Consider the following 27298-nt stretch of genomic DNA (forward strand, 5'->3'; position numbering starts at 1 on the left):
TCTTCCTGAAGCACCAGTCCTGGGTATTCTGGAATCTCTGCAAAAAGCAGATGAAAGCTACCTGTTTCCCTGTCAATGACAGCTGGCACCCGCCACATCTATGGTGCAGGACATTCACACCGACAGTCAGGACACAGGATGCAGGATGTGCTGTCACCACCAGGTCCCCTCCTGGGTTGCTGGGGAAAAGGTCTTTTGGGATCTATTTTGCCTAAATTGCAATGAAATGTACATGACATAAAATCATCATCAGCACCTTTGTATGTGAGCAACTCAGTGGTGTTAGGCACGGTCCCTGAGTTCTGCAGCCACTAGCACCTCCAGAACCTTCTCAGCACCCAGGGAGAAGCTCAGTGTCCAAGAAGCTCTCTCCTTGTGGCTGTGCCCTGGGTCCTGACAGCCTCCACCAAGGGCCTGGATTTAGGGATGAACCTCAGGGGACAATTAAAGATAAAGGATGCCCCAGGGTAGTGTCCTCAGAATTGTAGGAAGGGGCTCCAGGCTCTCTACAAGCTGCAGGGTGAGGTCCTTAGCCCCCGGAAGGGGCAGCCTCTGCAGGATGGAAGGGGCCCTCAGAGGAAGCAGTCCTGGGCCCCTTGATCTGGTCCTCTGGGCTGTCGGGCAGTGGATACACACCCATGGTCCTAGCCATCAAGTCCCAGACGGACACAGGAATGCAGCCAGCCACAGGAGGCCAGTGTGCACACGCATGCACACCTACACACCAGACTGATGAGCCCCTGCCCCGGGAGAGGGCCTGCAGGCCTTGAGGAAGGGAACACTAGGCCTGAGGGGCCTGGAGGGGGCTGGTGATCGCTGGAGCCCACGGTGGGGCAGGCGGGATAGCCCCAGCTCAGTGTGGTGTGGAAGGAGCCGGCACTGGGAAGCCATGGTGGGAGAGCCAGGGACAGGCCATGTGGGTGCCAATGTCCCTGCAAGCTGAGCTTGGGCTGGTGTATCCCATATCCAGCTGCCCTCTGGGGGCTCTGGGCTGGGGCCTGGCTCCTTGATTTCCCATCCACAATCACCTCTGCTCTGTGGGTGATCTGAGGCAGGGAGGCAGGAGAGGTGTTCCCAGTTCCCACCTATGGAAGGCAGATGCACCGACTTGCAATAAAGCACACCCATCATCGGCCTGCGCAGTGCTGGGTTTCAAGAAATCTGAACACGCATCATTTTGGTGGTGAGATATATCCATCACCTCAAAGGCCCATGTGTGAGGTTTCTATAGACAATGTGTGTCTTCCCAAAGTCACAGGGTGAAGCCACAGCCACCAATGTGACTGTGTTTGAAGATGGGGCTTTCGAGGCAGTGATTGAGGCAACATGGTCATGGGGGTGGGCTGCGTCCCATAGGACTGGTGTCCTAGAAGAGGTGATGAGGACATGGACACCCACGGGGGACCTCATGAGCACACACAGAGAAGCCAAGCCCAGGCAAGAGGCTCCAGAGGAAAAACGTCTCAGACACCTGGATCTCAGACTTCCAGCCTCCAAACTGTGAGAACCTTCCCACTCGTTACACACCCGGCTGGGCTGTCGCATTTGGGCAGCGCCAGCAAATTGACCCACTGGCACACCATCCCCTGCAGATTCCATCAATGCCCAGCAGGTTCTTGTTACATTTGCCCCTTCTCTCCTCGCATCCGTAGTCTCTGTTAAGTTATGTTTTATTATTTTAGGGTCCCTGGCTGATGATCTCATCTATCTGCTTCTCACATTTTCCTGCCCCTTGGCCTATTAGTAATTTTATATTCAATGCCAGACGTGGTGTTTGACTGTCTGGGTATCTGGATCTTGTTAGGTCTGGCCTTCCTCTAAAGGACGCTGCCCTGGGTCCTGGTGTGCATCTGATGCTCTGCTGCCCACTGGGCCCTTCTTATGGTGGTTTTGCAGCCTGGTGACAGCGGGCCAGGGCTGCCTTTGCCCTCAGGCAAGGTAGCCCTAGTAAGGATGAGCCTCCCTGAGGTATATACTGACTGCCCCGTGCCCCCACGGACTCTCTTGGCCTTGGGAGTTCTGGGAACATCCACCTCACAGCAGCCTGGCGGCTCCTGGGCCAGTGTGGTGAGTTTTGTCCTCCACGTGCTTGGCAGGTGATAGAATGGACCCTCAAGGGGGTCTGCAGATCGGGATCTTCTTGTCTGTGTGGCTGCCTCCCTCACTCGTCTGGGCAGGCCCTCCCGAGCCCTGGCCTCCAGCTGCTGACCTGGCCAGACTGCCACGGTCTGCCTGCAGCCCTGTTCCTGCTCTGCTGTCCTGAATGTGCCTCCAGGGCGAAGTTGGGGTGATGGTCAGTGACCGTGTGTCCCCTCTCCTGGCATCACGCTTCCCCATTGCTGAAGTTCTGAAAGTGGTGGGCCCATGTGTTCCGGTTTCTCCCATTTCTGGCAGGAGGGTAAGGCCAGGCTGTGCAGCTCCATCATGGCCAGAGGCAGAAGCGACCAGTTCCCTTTTGAGGGACACCTAGGTTGTTTCCTACACTCTCTTCCTGTAAAGGCCACTGTGGACACTGTACATGTGTGTCCCGCACCCAGAGAAGGGCGTATGCCTGGATGCACAGGGTGAGGATCCACAAGGCTCATCGTGACACAGACCTGCGTGTTCCCTCAGACAAAGCGTCCCTGCTGTCCCCTTCTCTCGGTCCCTGGGACCCTCTTCTCCTGCCCTCATCTCCCTTCCCACCCTTGGCCTGGGTCTCACCACTCAGCTGTCTTCTCTGCTCCCCTGTTCTACCATGTCCACACGGACACTCTTCTCCCCTCTGGGCAGGTGGTCCCTCAGCTGTGCCAACCTCACTTGGAGGCCAGAGGCCTCCAATGCTCCAGAGGCTTCCATAGTGCAGAGGCGTGTGGCTATCCCCTGGAGAGAGGGCCAGGGATCCATTTATCTGTTGAACTGGGACCTGTGGCCCCTTGCAGCAGGCTTGTATGACCCCCTCCCCCAGAGCTGTACCTGGGGCCATGTGGAGTGGCTGCCCAGTGCCCGCACCCAGTTATTAGGGCCAACCTTGTTTGCTCTTTCTGGGGTTGTGTCCTTAGCCTGGGTCCAGGTCATCTGCCTTGGTTTCCTCCCCTAGAAGGGGTTTATTGATGGTCCCAAGGGCTGGAAGGGCACTGACCTAGGTTTCCCAAGAGGGTGCAGGAGAGTGGGGGGTGTCTGGCCTGGCCCCGAGTGGTGGAGCATTTCAGTCACTGCAGTCCCAGGAGGAGGGTTGATGGGACTGCTGGGATGATGAGTGTGGAGGAAGCACCCCAAAGGCTGGCGGTGAGGCTGGGACAGAGGGGGATGAGCTGGGGCAGGGAGGTCAGGAGGGCAGCCCGTGTGGAGGGCAGGGCAAAGAGATGGCCAGAAGACCAGGAGGGAGGGAGAGCTGGGTGTGGGACACCCTGAGATGTCAGGGATGGCATCCGATGGCCTGGCCTGGAGCTGGGACGGATGGACAGGCTGGGCTGGGGCCTTCCCCATGTGCTGCTCCAAGAGACAGGCTTGACTTTCTGGCAGGCACTTCCCCTTTAGGAAGTCCCAGGCTGCTCCGAGCTGGCCCTGGCCCTCCTCTGACCATCCAGCCTTCCCTGCCCCCAGGCCGGAGGCCGTCCCCCACCCCACGGGGAGAGCTGAGGTTAAGGGCTGCACATCCCTCTGGAAGAGGTGATGCTGGCAAAGGATGCTGGCAGCAGGCACACCTCCTCGGAGTCCCACCCAAGTCCTGCTGTACTCAAGACACACCCTTGCAAGCTTCTGCTCAGGGACAGGTGGGCAGGGCCCTGTGTCCGCACCAGGAGTTCAGGCCCTGCTGAAGCTTGTGAGTCCACAGTGTCCTTCATGCGGCTTCCTCAGGAAAGCCTGGGCATGGCCGGTGAGCAGCTTGGGATTGAGTAATTTCCTTGAGCTCTGGGCTGCAGGGCCTGTCCCTGCTTGCCTGGTAGGGGCCCAGGGCTGACAAGACACAGAGATAGTGGCCTGGAGTGTCAGCCACATGGGTGTGTGCACAAATAGCACACCAGGCGAGTTTCACTCTGTGGCCCTGGCAGCGCAGGCTCCCTGGGAGGGGAAGGCACCTATGTGGACACAGGAGAGGAACATAATAGGTGTCCTATCGTGTTCTGCAAGGCTGCAGAAAGCAGCGGTCCCTGGTGGACCTCAAGTGCCCTTTACGCCCAGCTAGTAGCTATGGCTGTGAAAGCACTCACTCTGGGGACCCCCAGGACACACCCATGGGGAAATGGGGGACACCCTTTGGGCCTTCGGGTATCACCACATGACTTGAATGGCTGGAGGGGCTGAGGCTACATAAGGCTCATCCCAGCCGTGCATCTCCAATGCTTTTAAATTCCTTTGGACACGTTGGTGCCTGGCACAGCCCACACTGCTGAAGCCCATGGGCAGGTGAGCAGGGAGGGGTCTGCGGCCAGTGGGATGAGTGTTCTGTCAGCCTCAGTGAACCAAAGACAGGTTAGTGGAAAGCACAGTTCAGACCTCCACCCCTCTGCTGGAGTCTAGCCCAGTAACATGACATCTAAGCCCTGGTTAACATTCCTCAGATTAAAATGTAAATAGGTAGGTAGATAAACTAGCTAGATGACAGCTATCGTCAGCCTGCAAAACAGAATTCACACTCAAAAAACAAATAAAATCATGCTTAAAATAAATAAAACACACAGAAAAAGAGAGGAAATAAAAACTAACCCATGTAACTTCCCACAGCATCTGGACTGTGAGGCCTGAAGCCGAGGGGGCCAGTGACCGCACAGCAGGCCCTGGCTAGTTGGTGGGATTCTGACAAGGGCAGTGGTGCTGAGGCGACCTTCTGTGCCTGCTAGGATGGAGGGAGGAGCTGGTGCTGCTTGGGAAGGGGCTTGGTGGCAGAGAGGGGCAGACAGAGGGTGCGGGGGCATATGCTGGGTGAAGGTGCCTCACTCTCCAGCAGTGCCGCTGCGCATGCACAGCTGTGTCTCCCTGTCCCTGCACCTGTGACACAGATGTGCAAGTGTGTGTTCCTACCCATCTGTGGTGAAGTCCATGGTGAAATCCTAGAAGCAGCGGCACCCGTAAGGATGGCGCCCCTGGCTGTGATCACTGCTCAGATAAGAACGATCAGGAGACAAAGTGTGGTGAGGGGCAGACATTTACCCATCTCCAAGGGCCTCCCAAGTCACCCTCTTTCATGATAAGCAGCAGAAAGGAGCTGAGCACAAATGCCATTTAGAAAAGCCCTTGAAACAGGGTATTCATTTATTATCACGCCAACCCAGTCAAGTCCCCGTGAGGGGTGAGGTAGTGCCCACAGCCGCCTCCAGAGGGGCCAGTGTAGCCTCTGCAGGATCCAGAAGGGCAGCCCCTTGGGTGGGCAGCGTGCTGGGCTGGCTGGCATGTGTCTCTGCAAGAGGGTCCCCGTCTGACTAGGTGGGGACCCTCTTGCAGAGGTGGGGTGTGTCACACACACACATACACACCCCGCCCTAGGCATTGGCTCCATCTCTCCTGCTGCAGGCTGGAAGATGAAGCCAAGCCAGGGCAGGAGCCACGAGGTGGGGGCCACCAGGCTCCCCAGCTCCTGCAGTCTCGTAAGCTGGATGCTCTAGTCCCGGAGCCCGTGGGTCACAGCTTTGGGTCCCTTTCTGTGAACATGGATGTTGTCTCCTCCACGGCCACTGTGGTGACATCCGGAATGGCAAGAGGGGCATCCATGACCATGTTCTCACCTCCCACATCTGGTGCCCTCTGCTGTGGGCGAATGCAGCGTGAAGACCCAACCTTCTGGCGCTCCTGCCACAGCCTCAGGTTTCTGCTCTTGGTGTGAGAAGCCGGGCTGCCTCCTGAGTGAGCTCGCCATGTGCTAAGCACTCAGGCTCCTCTGAGAACTGGAACCCCCACCCCCACCCCAGCAGCACCGACTCCAGTGGGAAGTGGAGGGAGTGGATGAGGATCAAGACCTGCACAGACTCACCTTGACGATCTTACCTGCAAAGTGGAGACACACGTGTCAGGGCAAGGGCCACAGCAAGGGGGTGCCACCCACACATGCCTGGCTTCTCCCCTGGGACCCTCCCTGAGAGACTGACCTTCCTGAGACAAAGTGGAACCAGGTCAGGTGAGGAGACTTAGGGACACCCCATCCTCTTCCCCAGCTGCCATGCCCCGAGTGCATAACTAACTTTAACCTTCCTCCAGGGAGAGGGGTAAATGCTTCACAGAGGAGGGATGCCCAGGGAGCAGGTGCCCAGACTGAGGTTGAGGCAGAAGACTGGGCCAGCCCCTGGCCTATGTCACTGCCTGAGACCAAAAGCTTCCAGCACTCAGAGGGCCTAGTGGGAGGACACAGGTGGAGAGTGTGGTGACCTTCCCCTTGAGGGCTTCTGTGCTTAGAGCCTGCTCCCTTGGGGGGCTGTGCTTGGGGCTCCCAGAGCCAGAGCTGGGTCTACACCTGGGACCCAGATACCAGGGGGTATGGCACAGCCATGGTGCCCAGAGCAGGGTGGTTAAGTGGACACAGGAGTGAAGGAATGAGTGACCTGAGGCTTCTTGGTGGGGACACGGCCTTGTCCACTGCAGGTAGCTGTCGACCCTGATCTTGGTAGCACAGATGCCCTGGACTGCCCTGCCCCCAGAGGGTGGCCCCCAGGTTCCTCAGTAGGGGCCCTACCTTCTCTTTACCCCCCAGGAAGGCCACCTGACATCTGGCTCTGAGCACAGCAGGAAGGCCAACCCCTAGGTGGGCAGCAGAGCTAAGAGAGGGCCCCCTCTCCAGGTTTGGAGGGACAGGACTGTGGAAAGGCTTGGACAGGCATCTTACAAGGGTATATGTGAAACTTAGTAAATGTAGAATATAAATGTCTTAACACAATAACTAAGAAAATGTCAGGAAATATGTTAACCAGTGTGATGAAAATGTGTCAAATGGTCTATAAAACCAGTGTATGGTGTCTCATGATCGCATTAATGTACACAGCTATGATTTAATAATAATAAAAAAAGAAAGGCTTGGACAGGAGACTGCTCGAGACATCAGCCTGGAAGGAGAAGATAGAATTGCTTACCGCAGAGCTTTCTTCTCTTGCAGATCCAGAAGACAAAAAATACACCAAGGAGAATAGAAATGATAGTCACAATAGGTTTGATCGCGGAGGAGCAGGTGGCATCTGAGCTGCTGGTCCCAGGTTCTTTTTCCGTCATAAACCAGCCACTGCACCTGCCAGAGAGCAGCCAAGGAGTGTGGGTGCTGCAGGTGCCATGACAGACCCAGTGCTCAGGTGGAACTCGGAGGGTTCCTAGCTGGCAGGGGGCCCAGGGAGACTGGGCTGATTGGCAGATGGAGACAGGATAGCAGCAGGGAGATAGGACAGAGGGGAAGGCCACCAGGGGCCCAGAGATCCCAGGCGGGAAGGGCCTGCCTAGAGCAGAGGACAGAGGGAGAGCCAGGTCAGGGCCAGAGCTGGGGACAGAGGACCAGGAAGGCAGAGCGGGACGGAGGGCCCTGTGCACCCTCGCCGGGGCAGCCACCTGTGGCCCACCCTAGGGGCTGTAAGGTCTAAGGTCAGGGGTCCTTACTTTGGGAACTGCACCCGACAGCCACGCCTAGTCCCCAAAGCTCAGGGAGCCCTCCATATCCCTGACACCCAGGGATGCCTCACACCCCAGGGACAGGGCTTTGGCAGCAGCAGCCTTCTGGGGCTAATGTGCATTATCTGTGGGACACAGGCTTCCTCCCACCCCAGCTCTTCTGGGTGCTGGCACCTGCCTGTGGTGCCACCCTGGGGGGTGGAGGGGCAGCAGGAACTTGCGCTGAGGGAGGGCGGTCATCTCTCATGGGAACAACACAGAGGCCCTGCCCACCCTGTGGTCACCTACTCAGTCCAGGGCTGACATTCCTCTAGGTTCCCGCTGGGCGAGAAGGTCCCTGCAGGGCAGTCCTGGCACACTGTGTCCTGCCTCTCGGTGCCTGAGAAATGGAGAGGGATGGGCAGAGGGGACCCTGGGGACCAGGCCCAGAGGGAGCTGGGCTTCCCCTGGGCAGGGGCTGGGATCTGTCTCTTTGTGACCTCCAGACCTGCCTGCTGTGCTGGTTGGTAGTAGGGCCTGGGGGAGGGGCTGAGGGAGGCTCTGGGAGGTGGGGTCTGAGCCATCCTGGACATCAAGAGGCTGGGACTTTGAGTCCACCAGTCTCATTGTGCACCATTGCACAGATGCCATAGAGGAAGGCAGCCTGGCCAGACACCGAGCATTCACTCATTTCAAACTCTGGGTGAGCAGTGGCATTGACATAAGCCATTCCACAAGCCTGAGGACTTGGAGGCCCAGCCCACTGGTGGAGCGAGCTGGGGTCCCTCCCTGCCCCAGCCTCCCTCCATGGCCTGTGTGTTTTGCTGCCAGAGGGCAGGGCTGGGGTGGTTGGGCTGACCCTGGAGGAGGGGACCTGAGATCAGGCAGGAAGGGCACTGGGTCTGGGGACTCGGGGTGGACTGTCACCCCTGCTGGCTTACCTCTCTCTTGCACCCTCTGGCCAGGGTGGCACAGGGTGTGGGGCCGGCAGGCAGCACAGTGGTCACCATCCTCGCAGAAGTGGCCTTGGCTGCAGCCACAGAGGGTGTTTCCTTTCCTGGTGCAGTTGAGCCTGGTGACCAGGCCCATGGCTGGGCCCCAAGAGAAGGGGCTGAGCACAGGTGCCAGAGCTGCTGTGGGCAGTGGTGAGGCCCTGCCTGGGAAAGGCCCAGCACCCATAGCTCTGGGGCTCCCGCCTGGGACCCAGCCCAGCCAAGGTCTGGTTTGCCTCAGTTTCCAGGCCCCAGACTCTGCTCCCAAGGACCCTACACCCCCACTCAGACAAACAAGGTACCCAGAGTTACCAGACCCAGGGGCCTGAGTCCTAGAGGGCTCCAAGGACAGTAGCAGCAGATAGGATAAGGGCTGCAGTGGTCCCAGGAGGGGCTCTGCTCAACTGGCCCAGAAGCACACTGAGAAACCAGTGGCAGCTCTGGGGGTGTGGGGGCAGGTCCTAGCCCTAGGCCTGCCGGCCCCTGGACGCCCACCCCTCAGACAGGCTTCCCATCTGTGTGAGCCGGACTGCTCAGAGGGCAGTGACCACTGCAGCAAGAGCCTGCACCCAGCTCTGGGCCCCTCCCAGGGCTGCCTCACTTGCCATCAGTGCCCTGCGCCCTGAGCCCAATTAGATAGATGCTTTCTCAGGGGGGACAGGTTGAGGAATGAGCCCCAGTCCTATCCTACATGAACCCCCAAAGGTCTCAGCCTCCTTCTTGTCTCTGGCCTTCCTCCTCAGCCCACCTCCCTTCAGGTGCTGGCCTAGGTGTGTCCCCCAGCCCTGTCCTGCCTGCCCTTCCATGGTCACGTTCTATGACTAGCCCCAGCCTGGGATATCTGAGGATGGGCACAGGTGGGGCTGCAGGCCTGGGCCTGATTCTGTCTGAGATGGACCCACTTCCTCGCAGTCCCCATAACTCCCCATCAGGAATCTGCAGAATGGGAGGAGGAGAGGCTTGGATGAGGGAGGTGCCTGACCCTGCTGCTGGGCCACTTTCTGGGTCTCAGCCTCTCCATCAGCAAAACGGGTGGGTGGTCCTCTGCCCTGCCTTCTCGTGGGGACCTGACCATGCCTGAGACCATGTCTGGAGAGACAGCTCTTCTGGCAGCAGAGCCCGGCTAGGCTGGGCACTCTCAAGGCCACTGCCCCTTTCTGTCTGCCCAGACCCAGGTGGACACCAGCCTTCAGATGACCCCTTCTCCTGGGGTCACATGGGGAGCCCATGTGGAGGAGAAAGGGGTGAGGAGTACAATGGGGGAGCAGCTAGTCCCTGTGCTTGCTGAAGGACACCCAGCACCGTCCAAGAACCCACTTTACAGGTGGGGAAAATGAGGCAGGGAGAAGTCAGGTCATCCATCCATGTCACCTGGCTGGAAGAGCCCAAGGATGAAGGTCAATGGCCAGGTGCTGAGCTCAAGAAGGCCCAGGTGACAAATGACAGGCGGAGACAGAGGCCTGGGCTCCCTGAGGACCCCTGCACAGAGCCCCATGGAGATGAGCACCAGACACTCAGCTAGGGTCAGCACTCATACCTGGGTCACACACGCGGCATGGAAGACACTCGCTCAGGCCGTTGTAGTGGGCAGTGTAGGTCCTCGGGGGACAGGGTACACACACAGTGCCCGTCAGCTCTCCGCAGGCCTCTCTTACGTGATAACCTACAACCCAGGGTGTCACACTTCTCAGGAATGCAGAGGCCCATACTGGAGGCCACCCACCCCTCCCCTGCCTCTGCCCCACCAGCCACGGGCACTTAGGGGGCTCGTGGGCTGTTCCTCTGGGGTGAGTTGCCCCTGGCTCTTCCACAGTGGCCTGCTTTGGATGCGGCGGACAGGTCTGGAGGAGTGTGGGGCTCCTGAGGCACCCAGGTCTGGCTGAGGTGCATGGCTGGCCCTCCTTGAGTAGCACAACTGTGAGGGTCCTCTGGAGCTGCCCTGAGGGTCCCCCGGAGCTTCCCTGGGCAATTGTACTTTCACTGCTTGTGCCCCTGGTTCAGGGTTTCATACCACCCATGGTGGTGGGGACAGAGAACAGAGGGGTCTCCAGGGCAGGGAGGGGACAAGAGCGTCTGCCCAGTGATAGAGGCTGGCAAGCTCCACTGGCAAGCTCAGTGTCTGTGCTGTGTGGACCAGCTCCTTCTGTGGAGCTGGCCCCTCAGAAGGCTGCACCTACCTGGGCTGCACTTGGGGCAACATTCGTTGCCCACTGGGTATTCCTCCTCTTTGCAAGAGGGCAGGGCCAGGGCACAGTGGAGGGCTTCCAGGAAGAGGAGATTCAGCATCTGAGGGGTCAGGACAGGTGTTGGCAGGAGGAGCTGCCCTGGATGACCTCTGTTGGCTCTGCCCAGACATGGCCCCCAGGTGTCAGCCTCCCCTCTGTGCAATGGGGAAGCCCCAGCCCTGTGGCCGGCAGTGGCCTGGGAGGGATGACACAGGTGTACCCCAGACCAGGCTCAAGGAATGACCTTGGACAACGCTTGGAGTCTGGGTGGGGTGAGGACCACCCCTCCTCCAGCCTTGATGCTCCTGTCAGGAACAGTGAGACCCTAAGAATGGGCCCTCAGCTCTTGCCAGGGACCCCACCTCCCACTCCCAGGGAGTCCTGAGTTCCCCTGAACTAACAACCTGCCAGCTCCCTGCTGGTCTGGCTGGCAGCCCTGGCCCCTGAGGCCCAGGCAGGGGAGACAGGCTAGCCAAGAGCCCCACAGGTGAGTGTGGTCTTGCTGGGACCTGGTTCCAGGGTGGACTACCCAGCAGTGGTCCCCAGTCCATGCAGTATGGACACTGAGCTTGATAGCAGGTGAGATTGGCTGCCTGCTCCAGGGCCACCCAGAGACATGTCCTAGCCCAGGGCCCTCCAAGTGCCACCTGGCCCCAGAATCCTGCCATATGTGGGGCTGCCAGCTACCCTGAAATGGGGTGAGGAGGGATGTGGCACAGGAAAGTGAGCCCCAATGCTGCAGCCATATGAGGTCCAAGTGTGTCCTTGGCTATTTGCAAGAAAGAATTCATGAGCAAGCCACAGAAGGAAATGAGAACAAGATTTATTGAGAAAGAGAAAGTGGAGCTCAGACGGCAGAGCCAAGCTCTCCCCCAGAAGAGAGGCACCCTCCTTGGTCCTGTCACCCTCCTACTTAAGCAACAGGATAGAAAGTGGCGGAATGTCTGTCCCCTTGGAGCCCTGCTCCCTCCACTGTTTGGGATCTGACGGCTGGACTGTGCCCCGCCTCCCTCCTGTCTTGATCATGGCGACTTAGAAACTTTGTTCTGAGAGACTTCCTGATTCAGGCTGTGCCTAAGTCACAACTGCCAGCTGCCATCTCAGGTGGGGCTGTGGCTCTCCTTCTGCCCATCCCCAACCTTGATGAGGACAGTGGTGGGGCGGGGAGGGACCCGGTCAGCTGAGAGGCTGGGCTGGCAGGAGCTCAGGGAGGGAGGCTGGTGTACGGGGCGGGGGGTGGGGGGGAAGGGTGGCACAGAAAGCCAGAGGCAGGGGCTCACCAGCCACAAGACGGCAGCTTTGGGTGCTGGTCTCCAGGAGGACGTCGCCCAGCCGCGAGGTTTTGTGTCTCTCATGAGGATGCCTTAGTCCCTGGCTGTCTGTTCAGGACCCCGGCCAGTTACACTTGATGCCATGGCCATCCACCTTCAGCTGAAGAGAAAGTGAAAGAGAACCGGGCAGGGAGTGAGGCGTCTGAGAGGAAAAGCGCCGCTGCTGGCTGAGCGCCTGTAGCTCAGTGAGTAGGACGCCAGCGGGTTCAAGCCTGGACCCGGGGCTGCTAAACAACAACAACTCACTCCAACCAAAAAATAGCTGGGCATTGTGGGTGGGTTGTGTGTGGGCGTCTGTAGTCCCAGCTACTTGGGAGGCTGAGGCAAGAGAATCACTTAAGCCCAAGAGTTTGAGGTTGCTGTGAGCTGTGACGCCACAGCACTCTACAAAGAGTGACGAAGTGAAACTCTGTCTCAAAAAAAAAAAAAAAAGAAGCTCTTCTTTTCTTCTGCCTCTGTCCCACTCTCCACACACACAGGGAGGGGCTGACATGTTTGCTGAAGAAAAGTGTCCCTGGTGGGTGTCCCAGCTTCCCCAGAATTGGGTAAAGAAAGGGTCCCTGTCCTTCCTGTTTGCTGTCCCAGCTTACCAGGAATTGAGTGAAGTTCCTTCCCTTCCAAAGGAAAGTCGCCTCCTCACCCGGATGGGGACTCAGAAAGTAGCACCCTGGCTCAGGCCCACAGCCCAGCCTTCCGGGGCCTCTTCCTCGCTGGGCTTTCCCATACCACAGCCCTCCCCTGAGAACAGTGGCTAGCTCTCCTGGGGTGGGGGACAACCACATGCCTGGTGTCCTCAGATAGGCATGGGGTGTTCATGGGAGGAGCCCCAAGCCCCTGCAGTCCTGGGAGGGCCTCCGGTGAGCCACCCCGTGGCACTTCTCTCCCAACACTTCCTATCCCATTTGTGGCTTGAGTACCAGCTGACCTCCCTTCTCCCTGGTCCAGATCAGGCTGCCTTGCCAGATCAGACATGGCCCCCATGTACTTGTCCTGTACTGGGCAGGTCTGGATCAGGCCCCAGGATAGCACTCTGGCCATGTCCAGGAGCCTCCCCTCCAGTGGGCCTGCCTGCTGGACTCTCAGCCCAGGCCTGACCCAGAGACCCTCCTAGTCCTGACTTTGAACCACAGTCCTTCTCCAGAGTCTGGCCCCTGCCCCTACCAGCCCCAACAGGACTCAGTAGCCTCTGCTGGACATGGTGGTGGGCATCCTGCCAACTCTGGTCTGTAGGAGAAGAGCAACCACTCACAGGAAGCTGCAGCAGGGCCTAGAAGACAGTGACCCCCCAATAGGAAGTCCCAGCCCCTTGGACTCAACCAGAGCTGGCCCATATATCCAGCAGGATTGTCCCCTGGCAGGGGTCACTGTGGGTAGCAATGGTGACAGCCACTAATGTGGCCATGGTCCCTGCCTCATTGCATTCCAGGGGATGCCCTAGGGAAGGGACAAGGCAGGGGTGAAGTTACATAGGTTGGGGTGAATGGTGCTATCCTGTCAGGCCAAAGTGTCCCCAATTCCAGAGGGAGGTCCACTGCTGGCCACCATCCCTGGGAAGATGAGCTCAGTGCCCCAGACCACAGTGTTTTGAGGTGGGAGGTTCCAGGTGGCACCCAAGGGCATGGGAGTCCTGTGAGATGCCGGCCAGCACAGCCTCTGCCCCAGGGCCGCAGGCATGCTGCCTGCCCTATGCCCCCATCATGAACGTCCCCCGTCCACAGATAGGCATGGGGATTTCCAAGGAAGAGAAAGGGGTCTCTCCTACACACTCACCCTGCTTGCTGTGCCCTGGGGAGTGCTGCAGAAACCCCACAGTTCACAGTTGCCTGAGAAGGCAGGAGTTCCAGGATGCAGGGACACCACCTCCCACCCACACCCCACTGCGTCCAGCCCAAGGACACCCTCAGGTGGAGGCAGAGGATTCTGATAAGGAGTGGCTCTTGGACCTGGTGCAGCCCCTTGCTACCCCATGCCTGGCTCCCAGCCCACCACACCCCACAGACAACTCCTTAGGGTCAGCTCATCTACCCCACCCTGGCAAGTGTGGAAACTGACGCATGGCCAGTCCCACACTTACCCATTGGGGTCAGTGAGCCTCAGCCCCGCTGGGGAGATCCCCCCTCACTACACCCACTCATCAAACCCCGAGGTTTGGGGGACCTGGGCCCCATGCAGGGCTCTCGGCTCTTGGGTGCCAGGCCTCAGGGCCTGAAGGGAGCCCGTCTACCCTGCCGAGGATGCTGGTTGTGTTCCGTCCACATCTTCACAAGGCCTTCTCTGAGGGGAACTTAATCCTTGTTTAATCTTAATCTTACTTAATCCTCCTGCCCACCCTGTTCCCACGACTGGTGCCCTCTGACCTCTCCCTCTTATCTTTCCCGCTGTGGTCTGGCCCCAGCTTTTGTCTCCACTGCCACAGGAATGTTCATGGGCTCCTGCCCAGCACCCAGATGCTCCCTCTCAAAGTCGTCCACACGTCCAGTTAAAGTTTCTGCATCCATCACTTCCAGGCCATGCTCAGGGCACCAGGGCACCAGCACCATTCACCCCCTGGCTGTCACCTACTGGGGGTCACTCTCCTTTCAATGGGGCACCTGGGATCAGCAGGGGGAGGGCAGGAGTTGGGACCCCCCCCAGACCCACTCTAGTCTGAGGCTCCTTGAGAGCCCACTGTTCCCTGATGAGTGGAGCTTCTCCTTCCTATGCCCCATGATCTGCCCTGACAGGGTTCTGCTGTCCCAGCCAGGCCCTGAACCCAGAGACACAGGAGCAACCCTGGCTGGTGCCCAGCTCACCACTTCCAGGGCCAGGGGAAGACCAGGCAGGGCCTTTGGAGGGCATTCTCACGCACCTTCCCCAGTGCAGATGGAGACCGAGGCTGACACTGTGTCACAACACAAAACTCAGACCCTCATGCTGAGGCTGCCCCCAGCCGGCCCTATAGTGGCAGAAGAGCTCCAGGACGCAGGCTCCCCCAGAGTTCAGCCACCATCACCCAGCTGTTCTCAAAAGGCCCTCCATGCATTGCTGCCTGGGTCCACACTGTGGCAGGGCTGTAGCTGCCTCCCTGGCAGGACAGTCTCCAGGAAACTCCCTGATAATGGCATTTCCCCCTTCTCTTCCCAGGGAGTGTCTGGCATTGAGGGTGGGACAGGCCACGAGAACCCAAGTGCTGGAGCCTGGATCTGGAGGGAGAGGGTGGGGTTCTGAGGCCCCCCAGGGGCTCCCCATTGATGCTCCCTCCTCCAAGGTGAGCCTCAGCTCCCTGCTTTGTACTAGCGTGGCTGGGCCGTGGGCTCAGAGGAGAAGGATCTTGCCTTCCTGGCTCATGGTCCACCGAGGAAACCATGCCTAAAAGCCAGATTTGTGCTGAGGTCTTTCAGAGTGGGGAGGATGTGCCACACGAGGCTCTGGAAGATGAATAGAAGTCTGTGGGGGACAAGGTGGGAGGAGCATTCTCTGAGAAAGCACATGGGCTGAGCCTTACGGCACAGCAAGAGGCACTTGCAGCCCCCTCCAGAGAGGGCGAGGGCAGCAGGGAACATGTCTGCACGTGTCCTCCGCCACTAGGGAGGTGGAGACACCAGTGTGTCCTGTGCAGAGCAGACTGTGCAGCCCACAGGCAGGAGGGTCAGCGAGTACACAGAAGCTTGCTGAGGAGGCTCCTGGAGTCACCAGGTGAAGGCAGTGCAGAGACGGATGGAGGGGCCCGAGAACCAGTTCAGGAAGCAAAGGGGTTCTGCAAGACTCGGTCTCCACTCCGTGGTGGGGGTGAGGGCAGCTCCAGCCTGGGACAGGGAAGGCTGGATGGTCAAGGAGGGCCAGGGCCAGCTCAGAGCAACGTGGGACTTCCCAGAGGGTAGGTGTCTGCTGCAAAGCCCAGCCTGCCCCTTAGAGCAGCACATGGGTGAGGCACTTGCCCAGGCCCAACCATCCCTCCCAGCTCCAGGCCAGGTCATTGGCTGCCATCCTAGACATCTCCGAGGTGTTGTACCCTCTGAGTACCCTGTGGCCCAGTTTTCCCTCCCTCCTCGTCCTCTGGCCATCTCCTTGCCCTACCCCCCACACGGGTGCCCTCCTGGCTTCCCTGTCTCCATCTAATCCCCCTCTGTCTGTCCCAGCCACACCCCCAACCTTCAAGGTGCTTCCTCCACACTCATGGACATCCCAGTCCATGAGTGTCCCACTCACCCTCCTCTGGGCCTGCAGTGACTAAAATGCTCCACCACTCGGGGCTCAGCCCCGACACCCCCACCCTCCTGCACCCTCTAGAGAAACCTCAGGTCAGTGCCCTCCCAGCCCGTGGGACCATCAATAAACCTCCTTCTAGATGAGGAAACCAAGGCAGACGACACGACCCTAGGAGGAGAAAATGGGGTTGGCCCTAATAACTGGGTGCAGGCTCTGGGCAGCCACTCCACATGGCTCCAGGTGCAGCTCTGGGAGAGGTGGTCTTGCAAGCCAGGAGAGAGCCACACACCTCTGCACCCTGGAAGCCTCTAGAGCATTGGAGGCCTCTGGGCTCCAAGTGAGGTTGGCACAGCCGGGGGACCACCTGCCCAGAGGGGAGAAGAGTGTCCGTGTGGACATGGTAGAACAGGGAAGCAGAGAAAACAGCTGAGTGGGTGAAAGACAGGCCAAGGGGGGGAAGGGAGATGAGGGCAGGAGAAGAAGGTTCCGAGGAGGAGCAGTTGGGAGGATCAGGGGACCAAGGGAAGAGGACAGCAGGGACGCTTTGTCTGAGGGAACACGCAGGTCTGTGTCACAATGAGCCTTGTGGATCCTCACCCTTGGGTCCAGGCACACGCCCTTCTCTGGGTGCGGGACACACGTGTACAGTGTCCACAGTGGCCTTTACAGGAAGACAGTGTAGGAAACAACCTAGGTGTCCCTCAAAAGGGAACTGGTCGCTTCTGCCTCTGGCCATGATGGAGCTGCACAGCCTGGACTTACCCTCCTGCCAGAAATGGGAGAAACTGGAACACTTTCAGAGCTTGAGCAATGGGGAAGCGTGATCCCCAGGAGAGGGGACACACGGTCACTGACCATCACCCCAGCTGTCCATCAGACCTGCTCCCCTGGGGAACAGGAAAGCCTGCAGCTGGAAAAGACCCTGCCAGGGCCCCCAGCAGGGACCCCTGGGCAGAGGCCCCCAGATAGGCCTGGTAGGGGGAGGGGCAGACTCTAGGGTCTCTGCCCCCCAGTAGGTAGGGGGAGCCCTTGGGACAGTTGGGTTTCACCCCGAGTCCAGGGCCCCTTGGGCCCTGGATTCTGCCACATGTATGAAACACCTATGTGTGCTAGGTGGGAGGGCAGTGGGATGGCTGTTGGGGTGTGGGGCCCAGGAAGGAGGATGGTGCTAATAGGTGGGGAAACCTGAGTGAAGGACGTTCTGGGTCGCAGGTGCTGCTCGTACCTCCCGGGGGCACAAAGGAACAGTGGCACACCCGGTGGCCACAGCTATTCTGGTCACCACAGGAGAGTCCCTCTGTCTATGGAAAGAGAAAGGCTCTGGCTCCATGCCCTGTGAACCCTGTGGTTAGGTGGCAAATGTCACTCTGAGGACCTGGGCCAGACTGGGTGCTGCCCCAGATAGATGACTTCCTGTCTGGGCTCAGCCTCCAGGGACCTGAGGAAAGACCCGCCATGTCTGGGTGGTCTGAGGTCTGTCCCCACTGGGGGAGCCCAGTGCTCTATGTGGCCTCTGGTGGCAGCTGGGAAGGTGCTAGAACAACTAGGCAGGGCTGGGCCCTACATGTAGGACCTAAAACTCTAAAACCCTCAGAGAAAAGCATCTGAGAAAACCTCCCTAACATGTATTCATCAGCAATTTCTTGAATATGACAAGAAATTATACACAAAATAAACCACATGCATAAAAACCTAAAATTCAATAAATGGGACTTCATAAAAATGAAAACTTATATGCAATAAGGAAGGCAATGAACAGAAAGAGGAACTTCTCACAGAATGGGAGAAAGTATATCGGAAAAAGGGTAATATCGAGACTGTATAAAAAATTCTGGGGTGGCGCCTGTGGCTCAGTGAGTAGGGCGCCGGCCCTATATACCAAGGGTGGCGGGTTCAAACCCAGCCTGGGCTGAACTGCAACCAAAAAAATAGTCGGGTTTTGTGGCGGGCGCCTGTAGTCCCAGCTGCTCTGGAGGCTGAGGCAAGAGAATCGCGGAAGCCTAAGAGCTAGAGGTTGCTGTGAGTCCTGTGACATCATGGCACTCTTACCGAGGCAGTAAGGTGAGACTCTGTCTCTACCAAAAAAAAAAAACAACATTCTGGACGAGGCATGGTAGTTCACACCTGTGATCCCAGCACTCATGGAGGCCAAGGTAGGAGGATTGCTTCAGCTTGGAAGTTGGAGACCAGCCTGAGCAAGAGGGAGACCCCATCTCTACTAAAAAATATAGAAAAATTATCCAGGTATTATTTCATGGACCTGTAGTCCCAGCTACTCGGGAGACGGAAACATGACAATCACTTGAACCCAGGACTTTGAGGCTGCTGTGAGCTGTGATGATGTCACAGGACTCTGTCTCCTCCCTCCCCCCGAAATCATTACAAGTCAACAGCAGAAGCAGCAAACATCTCAATTAAAAAGTGGAAAAGGACTGCAGTGGATATTTCTGCAGAACAGATGCAGGGACTGCAGTAGACATTTCTGCAGAACTGATATGAAAGGGCAGTGATGCTCAGCTGTACTGATTATTACTAAGGAAACACAAACAAACAATGGTTCACTACCTCACACCCAGTGTGCTGGCTATTATAAAACCTCCCCACAAAATAGAGGGTAGTGTTGATGGGAAAGAAGCCACACTCTGTAAAATAATCTAAAGAGGCTTATTCTGAGCCAAATTTGAAAAATAGGACCCAGAGCTATACCCAAGAAGCCTTGAGCATGAGGACTCACTGTGGTGGGGTTATAGTTTGTTTTCATACATTTCAGGGACATAGGAATTACAGGTGAGTTCATAAATCTATACATGGAAGGCATACATTGGTTTGGTCCGAAAAGGTGGGACATCTCAATGCAGAGGCCCATAGGTTATAGTGGGTTTAAAGCTTCTTTGGCTGACAATTGGCCAAAAGAGTTAGCCTCTGTCTAATAGACCAGGAGTCAGAAAATAAGAATACTGAGTTAGGGCGGAGCCCGTGGCTCAGTCGGTAAGGCGCCGGCCCCATATACCGAGGGTGGCGGGTTCAAACCCGGCCCCGGCTGAACTGCAAACAAAAAATAGCTGGGCGTTGTGGCGGTGCCAGTAGTCCCAGCTACTCGGGAGGCTGAGGCAAGAGAATCCCCTAAGCCGAGGAGTTGGAGGTTGCTGTGAGCTGTGTGATGCCATGGCGCTCTACCGAGGGCCATAAAGTGAGACTCTGTCTCTACAAAAAAAAGAATACTGAGTTAAGGGATTGTTTTTTTTTTTTTTTGAGACAAGAGTCTCATTATGTTGCCCTTGGTAGAGTCCTGTGGTGTCACAGCTCACAGCAACCCCAACCTTTTGGGTTTAAGTGATTCTCCTGCTTCAGCCTCCTAAGTAGCTGGGATTACAGGAGCCCTCCGCAATGCCAGGCTATTTTTTGTTGCAGTTGTCATTGTTGTTTAGCTGGCCTGGGCTGGGTTCGAACCTGCCAGGCTCGGTGCATGTGGCCAGCGCCGTAACCACTGTGCTATGGTGCCGAGCCTGAGTTAAGGAATTGCGAATCAGAGACAAACTAAGGACATATACCCAGACCCAAGTGTTTGTCATGTATACTGAGAACCTGCAGGTGTGTCTTAGGCCTGTTAAAGAGTCACAGAGGACATCTCTAAGGAGAGAAGGGGACCTGATGAGGCAGGTCTGATCTCCTTTCTCATGGCCAGCAACTCAGTTTCAGGGAATCCCCTTGGCCAAGGCAGGTGTAGTCAGTCAGCTGCTGGAGGGTGGAGTAGGGGGAGAGCCTTAAGATTTTATTTCGGTTCACATTAGTAAGCCTCAATGAGGATTTGGAGAAATCGGAGCTCTTATGCATTGTTGTGGGAATATAAGATGGTGCAGCTGTTATGGACAGCAATGTGCCAATTCCTTGAAAAACTAAAGATAGAATTATCCTAGGACCCAGCAACTGCATGCCTGGATTTATATCTCAATTAGCTGAAAGCAGAGGGTGGCTCAGGCCTGTAGTCCCCACACTGCTGGAGGTGCAAGTGGGAAGCTCACTTGAGGCTGGGAGTTCAACAACTGAAAATGGATCGTTGAACACCTTTGCACACCCCTGGTCACCACAGTGTTATTCACAATTGTCCAGAAATGGGGCAACCCCGTCTATGGACAGCTGAATGGATGAGCACGCTGGGGACAGAAAGACAATGGAATATTACTCAGCTGTAAGAGGAAAGTGATGTCGACACATGTACAGCATAAGTGGACTCTGAGGGCTTTGTGCTACGTGAAATAAACCCATTGTAAAAAGAGAAAAATTGCCACTATCCCACTTACACCAGGTCCCTGGAGCAGGCAAGTTCATAGAGACAGAAATTAGAATGGGGGATGCCAAGGGAGGTGGGGAGTTAGTGTTTAAAGGAGACAGAATTTGTGTCTGGGGTGATGAAACAGTTGCTACAGTGATGGGTGCAGCAACGTGAGTGTCTTTTTATTTTATTTTTTTTAAGTAGTGTATTTTCTTTTTATTTATTTTTTATTTTTTGCAGTTTTTGGCCAGGGTCGGGTTTGAACCTGCCACCTCTGGCAAATGGGACCAGCGCCCTACTCCTTGAGCCACAGGTGCCGCCCCAACATGAGTGTCTTAATGTCACTGGACCCTGCACTTAAAAATGCTTAAAATAGTAAATTGTATGTTATGTATATTCTACAATTTAGAAAATTTAAAAAGCACAAAAGAAAACAATTAACGACATCCAAACTCTGTATGTGATGAGTCCTGTTGAATTTGGAGAACCCCCCCTGCACCCTGCAGAGCTGGGGGCACCTCCGCTGTCTTTCTGCTCCCCTTGGTGGAGACACTGTGGCACAGGGATGTCTCCAGCACGAACCAGTCACACTGCTCTGAAGTTCGCATGGTAATAGGTCTGCAGGTCAGCAAGCAGGTGAGGGCGCTGTTGGGTAGTTAGTTAGGAATGGCTCTCCAAGGGAGGGAGACAAGGCAGGGTCCGCAGGCCCCAACTCCTGCTTACCTTAATTCTGTCCCAAATGATTGCTCACACCTGGGGAGGAGGGCGCACCCTACCCATCTACCAATCAGAACGCAGCTGACAGCTGCAGAAGGCTGCAGAGGACTCTCTAGCACCGGGTACAGTACAGCCTTAAAGGTGACCTAGGACAGCCTTAAGACCCATGATCATGGGGTGGGTCTCCACAGCGGGCTCTCAGAGAGGCTCATGGTCAACACAAGTGGTGAGACTGTGGTTCCAAGGTGACTGTGAACCAGGAGGCAGGCCTGACCCAGGCGGAATGGAAGAGAACCTCGGCCATGCCCTGAGCCTCTTGGCTGGCTTGCCCTGGCGATGGGACCGTTCACTGTCTCTGGCGAACGTGTCTTGCTCCGTAAACCTGTATCTTTCCCTCACTCCGTTACCTTCCTTTCTCTTCCTCAGTAAACATTCCATGCTTGCCTTCTTTTGGGGTATCTAGTTATTTTTTGACCAAGAGCACCCTGACATTTTAGGAGACAGCTGCCTCGAAACCCAACAACATGAGTTTGATTTTTTTGATATTCTTTACAATCATCTTGAGCCCCTGACTCCATCCTGCTTAGAGGAAACCTGACCTGAGACAGCTGGGGGTGGTGCCAGGCAGCCACCCCCAGGCATGACACAAGCACCACTGATGGCTCACAAGGCAATGAGGCAGGTCCAGGATGGCAGATTCCAACCAGAAGCAAAACAGCACCAGCTAACTCATCTCCTGAGCTAGATGGCAGACTCAGGGGCACAGGTGTGCTCAGGTGGGACCTGCACAGGCCCTGAATGTCTCCTCCCCGGGGTCTGTAGCAGCCTCTAGTCCTGGGGCACTGCAGATGGCAGGGGGAGGGGGAGCAGGGAGTGAAGCCAGCGTGAGTCCAATGGCTGATGGTCTCAGGGACCCTGTCCTCTAGTGAGTGTAGGGACAGGGGTGCATTGTATTATTTATTTTTTTTTTATTTTTGAGACAGAGCCTTAAGCTGTCACCCTGGGTAGAACGTCGTGGCATCACAGCTCACAGCAATCTCCAACTCCTGGGCTCAAGCTATTCTCCTGCCTCCGCCTCCCAAGTCGCTGGGACTATAGGCACCTGCCACAATGCCAGGCTATTTTTTGGTTGCAGCCATCATTGTTGTTTGGCGGGCCCAGTCTGGATTCAAACCCACCAGCTCAGGTGTATGTGGCTGGCGCCTTAGCCACTTGAGCCACAGGTGCCGAGCCAGGGGGTGCATTCTAAATATCTGGTGAGATACAGGGGGTATCCTAAACTCACTTCAATAGACACTGAGCAGGGATTGGGAAACTAAGGCAACAGTTCCACTCAGTAAAAGTGTCATCCAGTAGGATGACAGGAAATTGGTCACGTTACTCTTCTTGGTGTGTGTAGGGTGGAACTTGGGGAAAGACAGCTGCCCTTTGGAGTCAGCCCACTTTATTGGAGTCCCTGAGGCTTGCTTCTAATGGTGGACGCAGCAGGCCTCACTGGAGGGGTATGGGCAGGACGGCAGGGGCTGCTGGGAACAGAGCAGGTCCCTTGGCATCCTTGGGCTGCAGTGGGGTTGTGGCTCCTGCTTCCTAGATGTGAGTAGAAGTTGCTCTGAATGGCTGAGGACAGAGTGGGCAGTCCATATTGGTCGCCACCAGGTTTGAGTTTGCAGATGAAGAAATAGGCTCAGGCAAGGTAGGTGATCACCCAATGTCACCCTGTTAGGAGGTACCAGACCCAGCTCCTGCAGGAGCCCTCAGAGTCTCCCACTCCTTGACAATCACCTACCTTCCTGCTCCCACACGTTTCTGTGTCCTTCGGAGACCTTGCCGATGTCCACAGGGCCAGTGCAAGAGCAGACGTGTAGTCATGAGAAGGGGTAGGATGGTGTCTGAAGAAAACAGAACTGCAGATGTCAAGATACCAGTCCATTAACAAATATTTTAAAATAACCGTGGTTGAAGTGTGACTGAAAACAGGGGGGGGCAATACGAAGGGACTTACAGATGCAGCATTTCACAGCTCATCAGAACTTACCAGGGAGAATCACAAAAACATCCTGACACTGCAGATGACCCTCATTAGATGGATTTACGGCAGATAGACAGTGAAGGGGAGACAGGTTGACAGAAAACATTCCAACAGGCACAGAAATAGTTATGGGCAGAAAACAGAACCACAGCAGAGAGTAGGATACTCCACAGCACTTGGCAAGACATAAGCCTGTGGCTCAGTGAGCAGGGTGCCGGTCCCATATATGGAGGGTGGTGGGTTCAAATCCAGCCCCGGCCAAACTGCAACAAAAAAATTGCCGGCGTCGTGGCAGGTGCCTGTAACCCCAGCTACTCGGGAGGCTGAGGCAAGAGAATCGCCTAAACCTAGGAGTTGGAGGTTGCTGTGAGCTCTGATGCCATGGCACTCTACCAAGGGTGATAAAGTAAGACTCTGTCTCAAAAAAAAAGAAAAAAAAACCCAAAAAACAAAACACCTAATCTGTGTGTAATTGGCTTCTCAGAATAAAAAGGTGGAAGAGAATGAGGCACCATTTTAAGATAATGGTAAAATTTTTCTCCAAACTGATGGAAGACACCAACCCACAGATTGGACAAGCTCCACAGAACTTCTGTGGCTGGCCGTCACGTCCCTCAGAGCTGATTACCTGCCTTGTCCCCAGATCCGTATGCTGGAACCTAATACTTAATGTGATGGGATTAGGAGGTGAGGTCTCTGGGAGGTAATTAGGTCGTGAGGGTGAAGCCCTCATTAATGAGGTTACTGTTCTGATTAAAAAAAGCCTCAGAGCAGCGTTTTTCAACCCTTTTCATCTCATGAGCCACTTGAACTAGTCAAATTTCCCTGGCACAAGTAAATTATGTTGCTCAAAAAAAAAAAAAAAAAAAAAAGAATAAAAAATATACTTACTGTGCTTTGAACTTTTTTTGAAAATAATTTAATTAATGATCTTTAAACGTTTTCCTGGCATAGCTAAGATCCTCTCAGGATACAGCAGGTGAAAATCACTGCTCCAGAGAGACGCTCACCCCTTCCACTGTGTGAGTTGCTGTCTGTGAATTGGGAGGTGGTCCTCTCCAGACACTGGATCTGCTAGTACCTTAATCTTGAATTTCCCAGCCTTCAGAGCTGGGAGAAACAACTTTCTGTTGTGTATGAGCCACCCCGTCTATAATACCTTCTTCTAGTCACTTGAACAGACTGAGACACCCTCCCACCTTCAGCAATGACAGAGTGGACAAGCCACATGAAACTATTTTCACATATTTGGTACCAGGCAGCCCAGAACAGTGACGCTTGTGAAAGCAGTGTGAGGACTCCTTGGCCTCTAGTATTTGTAGTGGCCCCCTTAAGAAGGCAGACATCCACGGGTCTGGGGCGCCTCGGTGTCTTGTAGGGTGTGCCAAGAAGGAGGGCCCTGAGCATCCTTCACCAGGGCTATTCCTCAGGGTTGTCCTTGTCTAAAGAACCCTGAGGGGACAAACAGTGGACGCCCACTGTCAGGGTTCCTCCGCAGCAGTGAGAAGCCACAGTGTGTGCCCCACCCACTCAGGCCCACCTGCATGGCCTCTGTGCACCTTGGAGGCCAACAGAACGAGATCCAACAGGCAGGTGCTCTCACGGCCTGCCACGCCACGAGTCATAAGTCCTTTGTCTCTGGCCCAGGAATCTCATGTCCTCTGTCAGAGTCTGAGCCACAGTAATAGACCAGCTTGTGTAAAACCCAGACCTAACACCACTCTGAGGAGTAAACATGCTTCCCTGCCCTGCTGACATCCACCGCGACCATGTCAGGGGCTGAAAGTGCCAGGCATGGTTTCTGCTTTTCCTCATGCTATCAGAATGGCAAGTTCCAGAGCTACGGCTGTCTCAGCTTGGACCCAGAATGAGACCAGACGAGCAAAGCCAGGCCACAGCTAACATGAAACACAAGTAGGGGCTGAGGCTTGGGGATTGTTTGTCATCACAGCACAACCTAGCAAAAGCTGACAACCACGGCTGACGTATGAAAGTTTATAAGCAGATGAAAGGAGCTTAATCCACTTAAGACATTTGAACATTTCTGCATGCATGTTATACTTGAGTAAAAGGTAAATATAGCTATTTACTTTTATGTGTGCCGTACATGGACAGCATGTGAAGCTGAGAAGATGCCACCCCAAAATATGTTGGTCTGCCACATGGACTAGAGGTACTTAAAAAAAATAGTAGTTACAGGGCAGCATCTGTGGTTCAAAGGAGTAGGGCGCCGGCCCCATATGCCGGAGGTGGTGGGTTCAAACCCAGCCCCGGCCAAAAACTGCAAAAAGAAATAGTAGGTACAAGAAGATCATTCTGACCTCCTTCCTGCTTCTTTTTTTTTTTTTGTAGAGACAGAGTCTCACTTTATTGCCCTTGATAGAGTGCCGTGGCCTCACACAGCTCACAGCAACCTCCAACTCCTGGGCTTAGGCGATTCTCTTGCCTCAGCCTCCCAAGTAGCTGGGATTACAGGCACCTGCCACAACGCCCGGCTATTTTTTGGTTGCAGTTTGGCCGGGGCCGGGTTTGAACCCACCACCCTCGGCATATGGGGCCGGCGCCCTACCCGCTGAGCCACAGGCGCCGCCCTCCTGCTTCTTTTTAAAAAATTTTTAGACAGTCTCACTCTGTGGCCCTGGGGAGAGTGCTGTGGCATCATCATAGCTCACAGCAACCTCAAGCTCTTGGGCTTGAGTGAGCTCCTGCCTCAGCCTCCTAAGTAGCTGGGACTACAGGCGCCACAACACGGGGCTAGTTTTTTCCGTTTTTAGTTGAGACGGGGTCTTGTTCTTGCTCAGGCTGGTCTAGAACTCCTGGGCTCAAGTGATCCACCTGCCTCGGCCTAACAAAGTGCTGGGCTTACAGGCGTGAGCCACCCTGTACCACACCTTCCTGCTTCTTAAAAGTGGAAGATGAAATTTCCATGTGAAAAGACACCCTCCCTAGACTAGAAAGATCCTTAGCCCCAATCATGAGACATTAAGCCTGAGTTCTCAATGGGCCTTGTTAAAACAACTTTTATCTGTTTAGCCTCCTCACATGACTTACAGGCTTCATCACTCCTTAATATTCTTTGTCCAATCCAGCACATAGGCAGCTGGCTCTAATTGCTGCCATGGACTGCCATTTCCTCGTGAGGGCTCCCGCGCCACGCAACACTTGCATTGAATAAATCCGTACACTTTTTTCCTGTTGATCTGTCTTACACTGATTTAATTCTGGCTCCCAGCGGGGACTCCAAGAGGTTGGAGATGGGGCTTTGCTGCCCCTGCACACAGACAGGTGAGCATACACACCTGTCCTGCTACGGTTTTAGGGTTTCTCCGCTCCCGGGTCCGCCTGCCCACTGCTTCCCGGGAGGCTGGGGGCGAGACACTGGACAGGCGCCCTTGACCTCACTCTCCGGCTAGCGGGGTGTCTCTGACGTTGGCTCCCAAGGAACCCCCTCCGCAGGCCCCGCTGTGCCTCCGGGGCTGCACTCCCAGGTTCTTCAAAGGCGCAACACCCGCAACGCGGGGGGCCATTTCCATCGCCCCTCTGCTGCCCGCCCCCCTTTGCTCCTCTTGCCCTCTGCCGGGGAAATGACTTCCCTCTCCTGCCTGGACCCTCAGTCACTCCCGCGCCCTCCTCCCGGCCGAGGGAGCGGCACGCACTGCGTCCTTGGGGTGTCGCAGGACCTTTCCGTGAGGGGCCCGCCCTCCGAGTCCAGCGCGGTATCTCGCGGCTTGGTGAAGGGCAGGCAAGGAAACGTGCATCCCGTTTACCTCCTCTGGGTTACCTCACCCCATAGTTCGCAGGGTAAAAGCTTATACGCGACCGGCACGAAATGAACAGAACTGTGTGGTTAAAGACCACGTGGATGTGCAACCGACACAGCTGAGTTCGCGCGGGGCCACAGGGCAAAGCCAAGCCCTGGCGCTCACCTACAGTTGGGAACCCGCCCGGCCTGTGGCCTCGCAGCCCCTACTTCCCGCCAGACTTGTCCCCACTCTGGACGC

The 27298-nt window shown here is 56.0% G+C and overlaps 1 protein-coding gene across 3 annotated transcripts; it reads right to left on the reverse strand.

Annotated features, from left to right (window-relative positions):
• Positions 1-5204: 5204 nt before the first annotated feature.
• TNFRSF14 (TNF receptor superfamily member 14) lies at positions 5205-27101 on the reverse strand. 3 transcript variants are annotated; one of them, XM_053576986.1, is made up of 10 exons: positions 26954-27101; positions 23055-23157; positions 12040-12190; positions 10712-10820; positions 10072-10197; positions 8484-8633; positions 7852-7942; positions 7041-7192; positions 5951-5964; positions 5205-5727 (listed from the first exon to the last, which is right to left on the reverse strand). In XM_053576986.1, exons 3-10 carry the CDS (start codon positions 12112-12114, stop codon positions 5602-5604), a joined length of 843 nt encoding a protein of 280 aa, XP_053432961.1. In that variant the 5' UTR covers positions 12115-12190; positions 23055-23157; positions 26954-27101; the 3' UTR covers positions 5205-5601. The 3 variants fall into 3 exon arrangements, with proteins under 3 accessions (XP_053432961.1, XP_053432962.1, XP_053432960.1); XM_053576987.1 differs by lacking the exon at positions 26954-27101 and having other exon boundaries at positions 5205-5724; XM_053576985.1 differs by lacking the exons at positions 23055-23157; positions 26954-27101 and adding an exon at positions 12681-12830.
• Positions 27102-27298: the final 197 nt, after the last annotated feature.

The sequence above is a fragment of the Nycticebus coucang genome, chromosome 22, assembly GCF_027406575.1.
Source record: "Nycticebus coucang isolate mNycCou1 chromosome 22, mNycCou1.pri, whole genome shotgun sequence".
In the NCBI taxonomy this organism is placed as follows: Eukaryota; Metazoa; Chordata; class Mammalia; order Primates; family Lorisidae; genus Nycticebus; species Nycticebus coucang.

Excerpts from the sequence above, each read along its gene's own strand:
- TNFRSF14 (XM_053576986.1), bottom strand. The coding sequence starts at position 12,114 with ATGAGAGACACAAAACCTCGCGGCTGGGCGACGTCCTCCTGGAGACCA. Across the intron at positions 8,634-10,071 it reads ATGCCGCGTGTGTGACCCAG|CCATGGGCCTGGTCACCAGG; the intron begins GTATGAGTGCTG and ends CTTGGGGCCCAG. Across the intron at positions 7,193-7,851 it reads GAATGTCAGCCCTGGACTGA|GTGCAGTGGCTGGTTTATGA; the intron begins GTAGGTGACCAC and ends GCTCTCTGGCAG.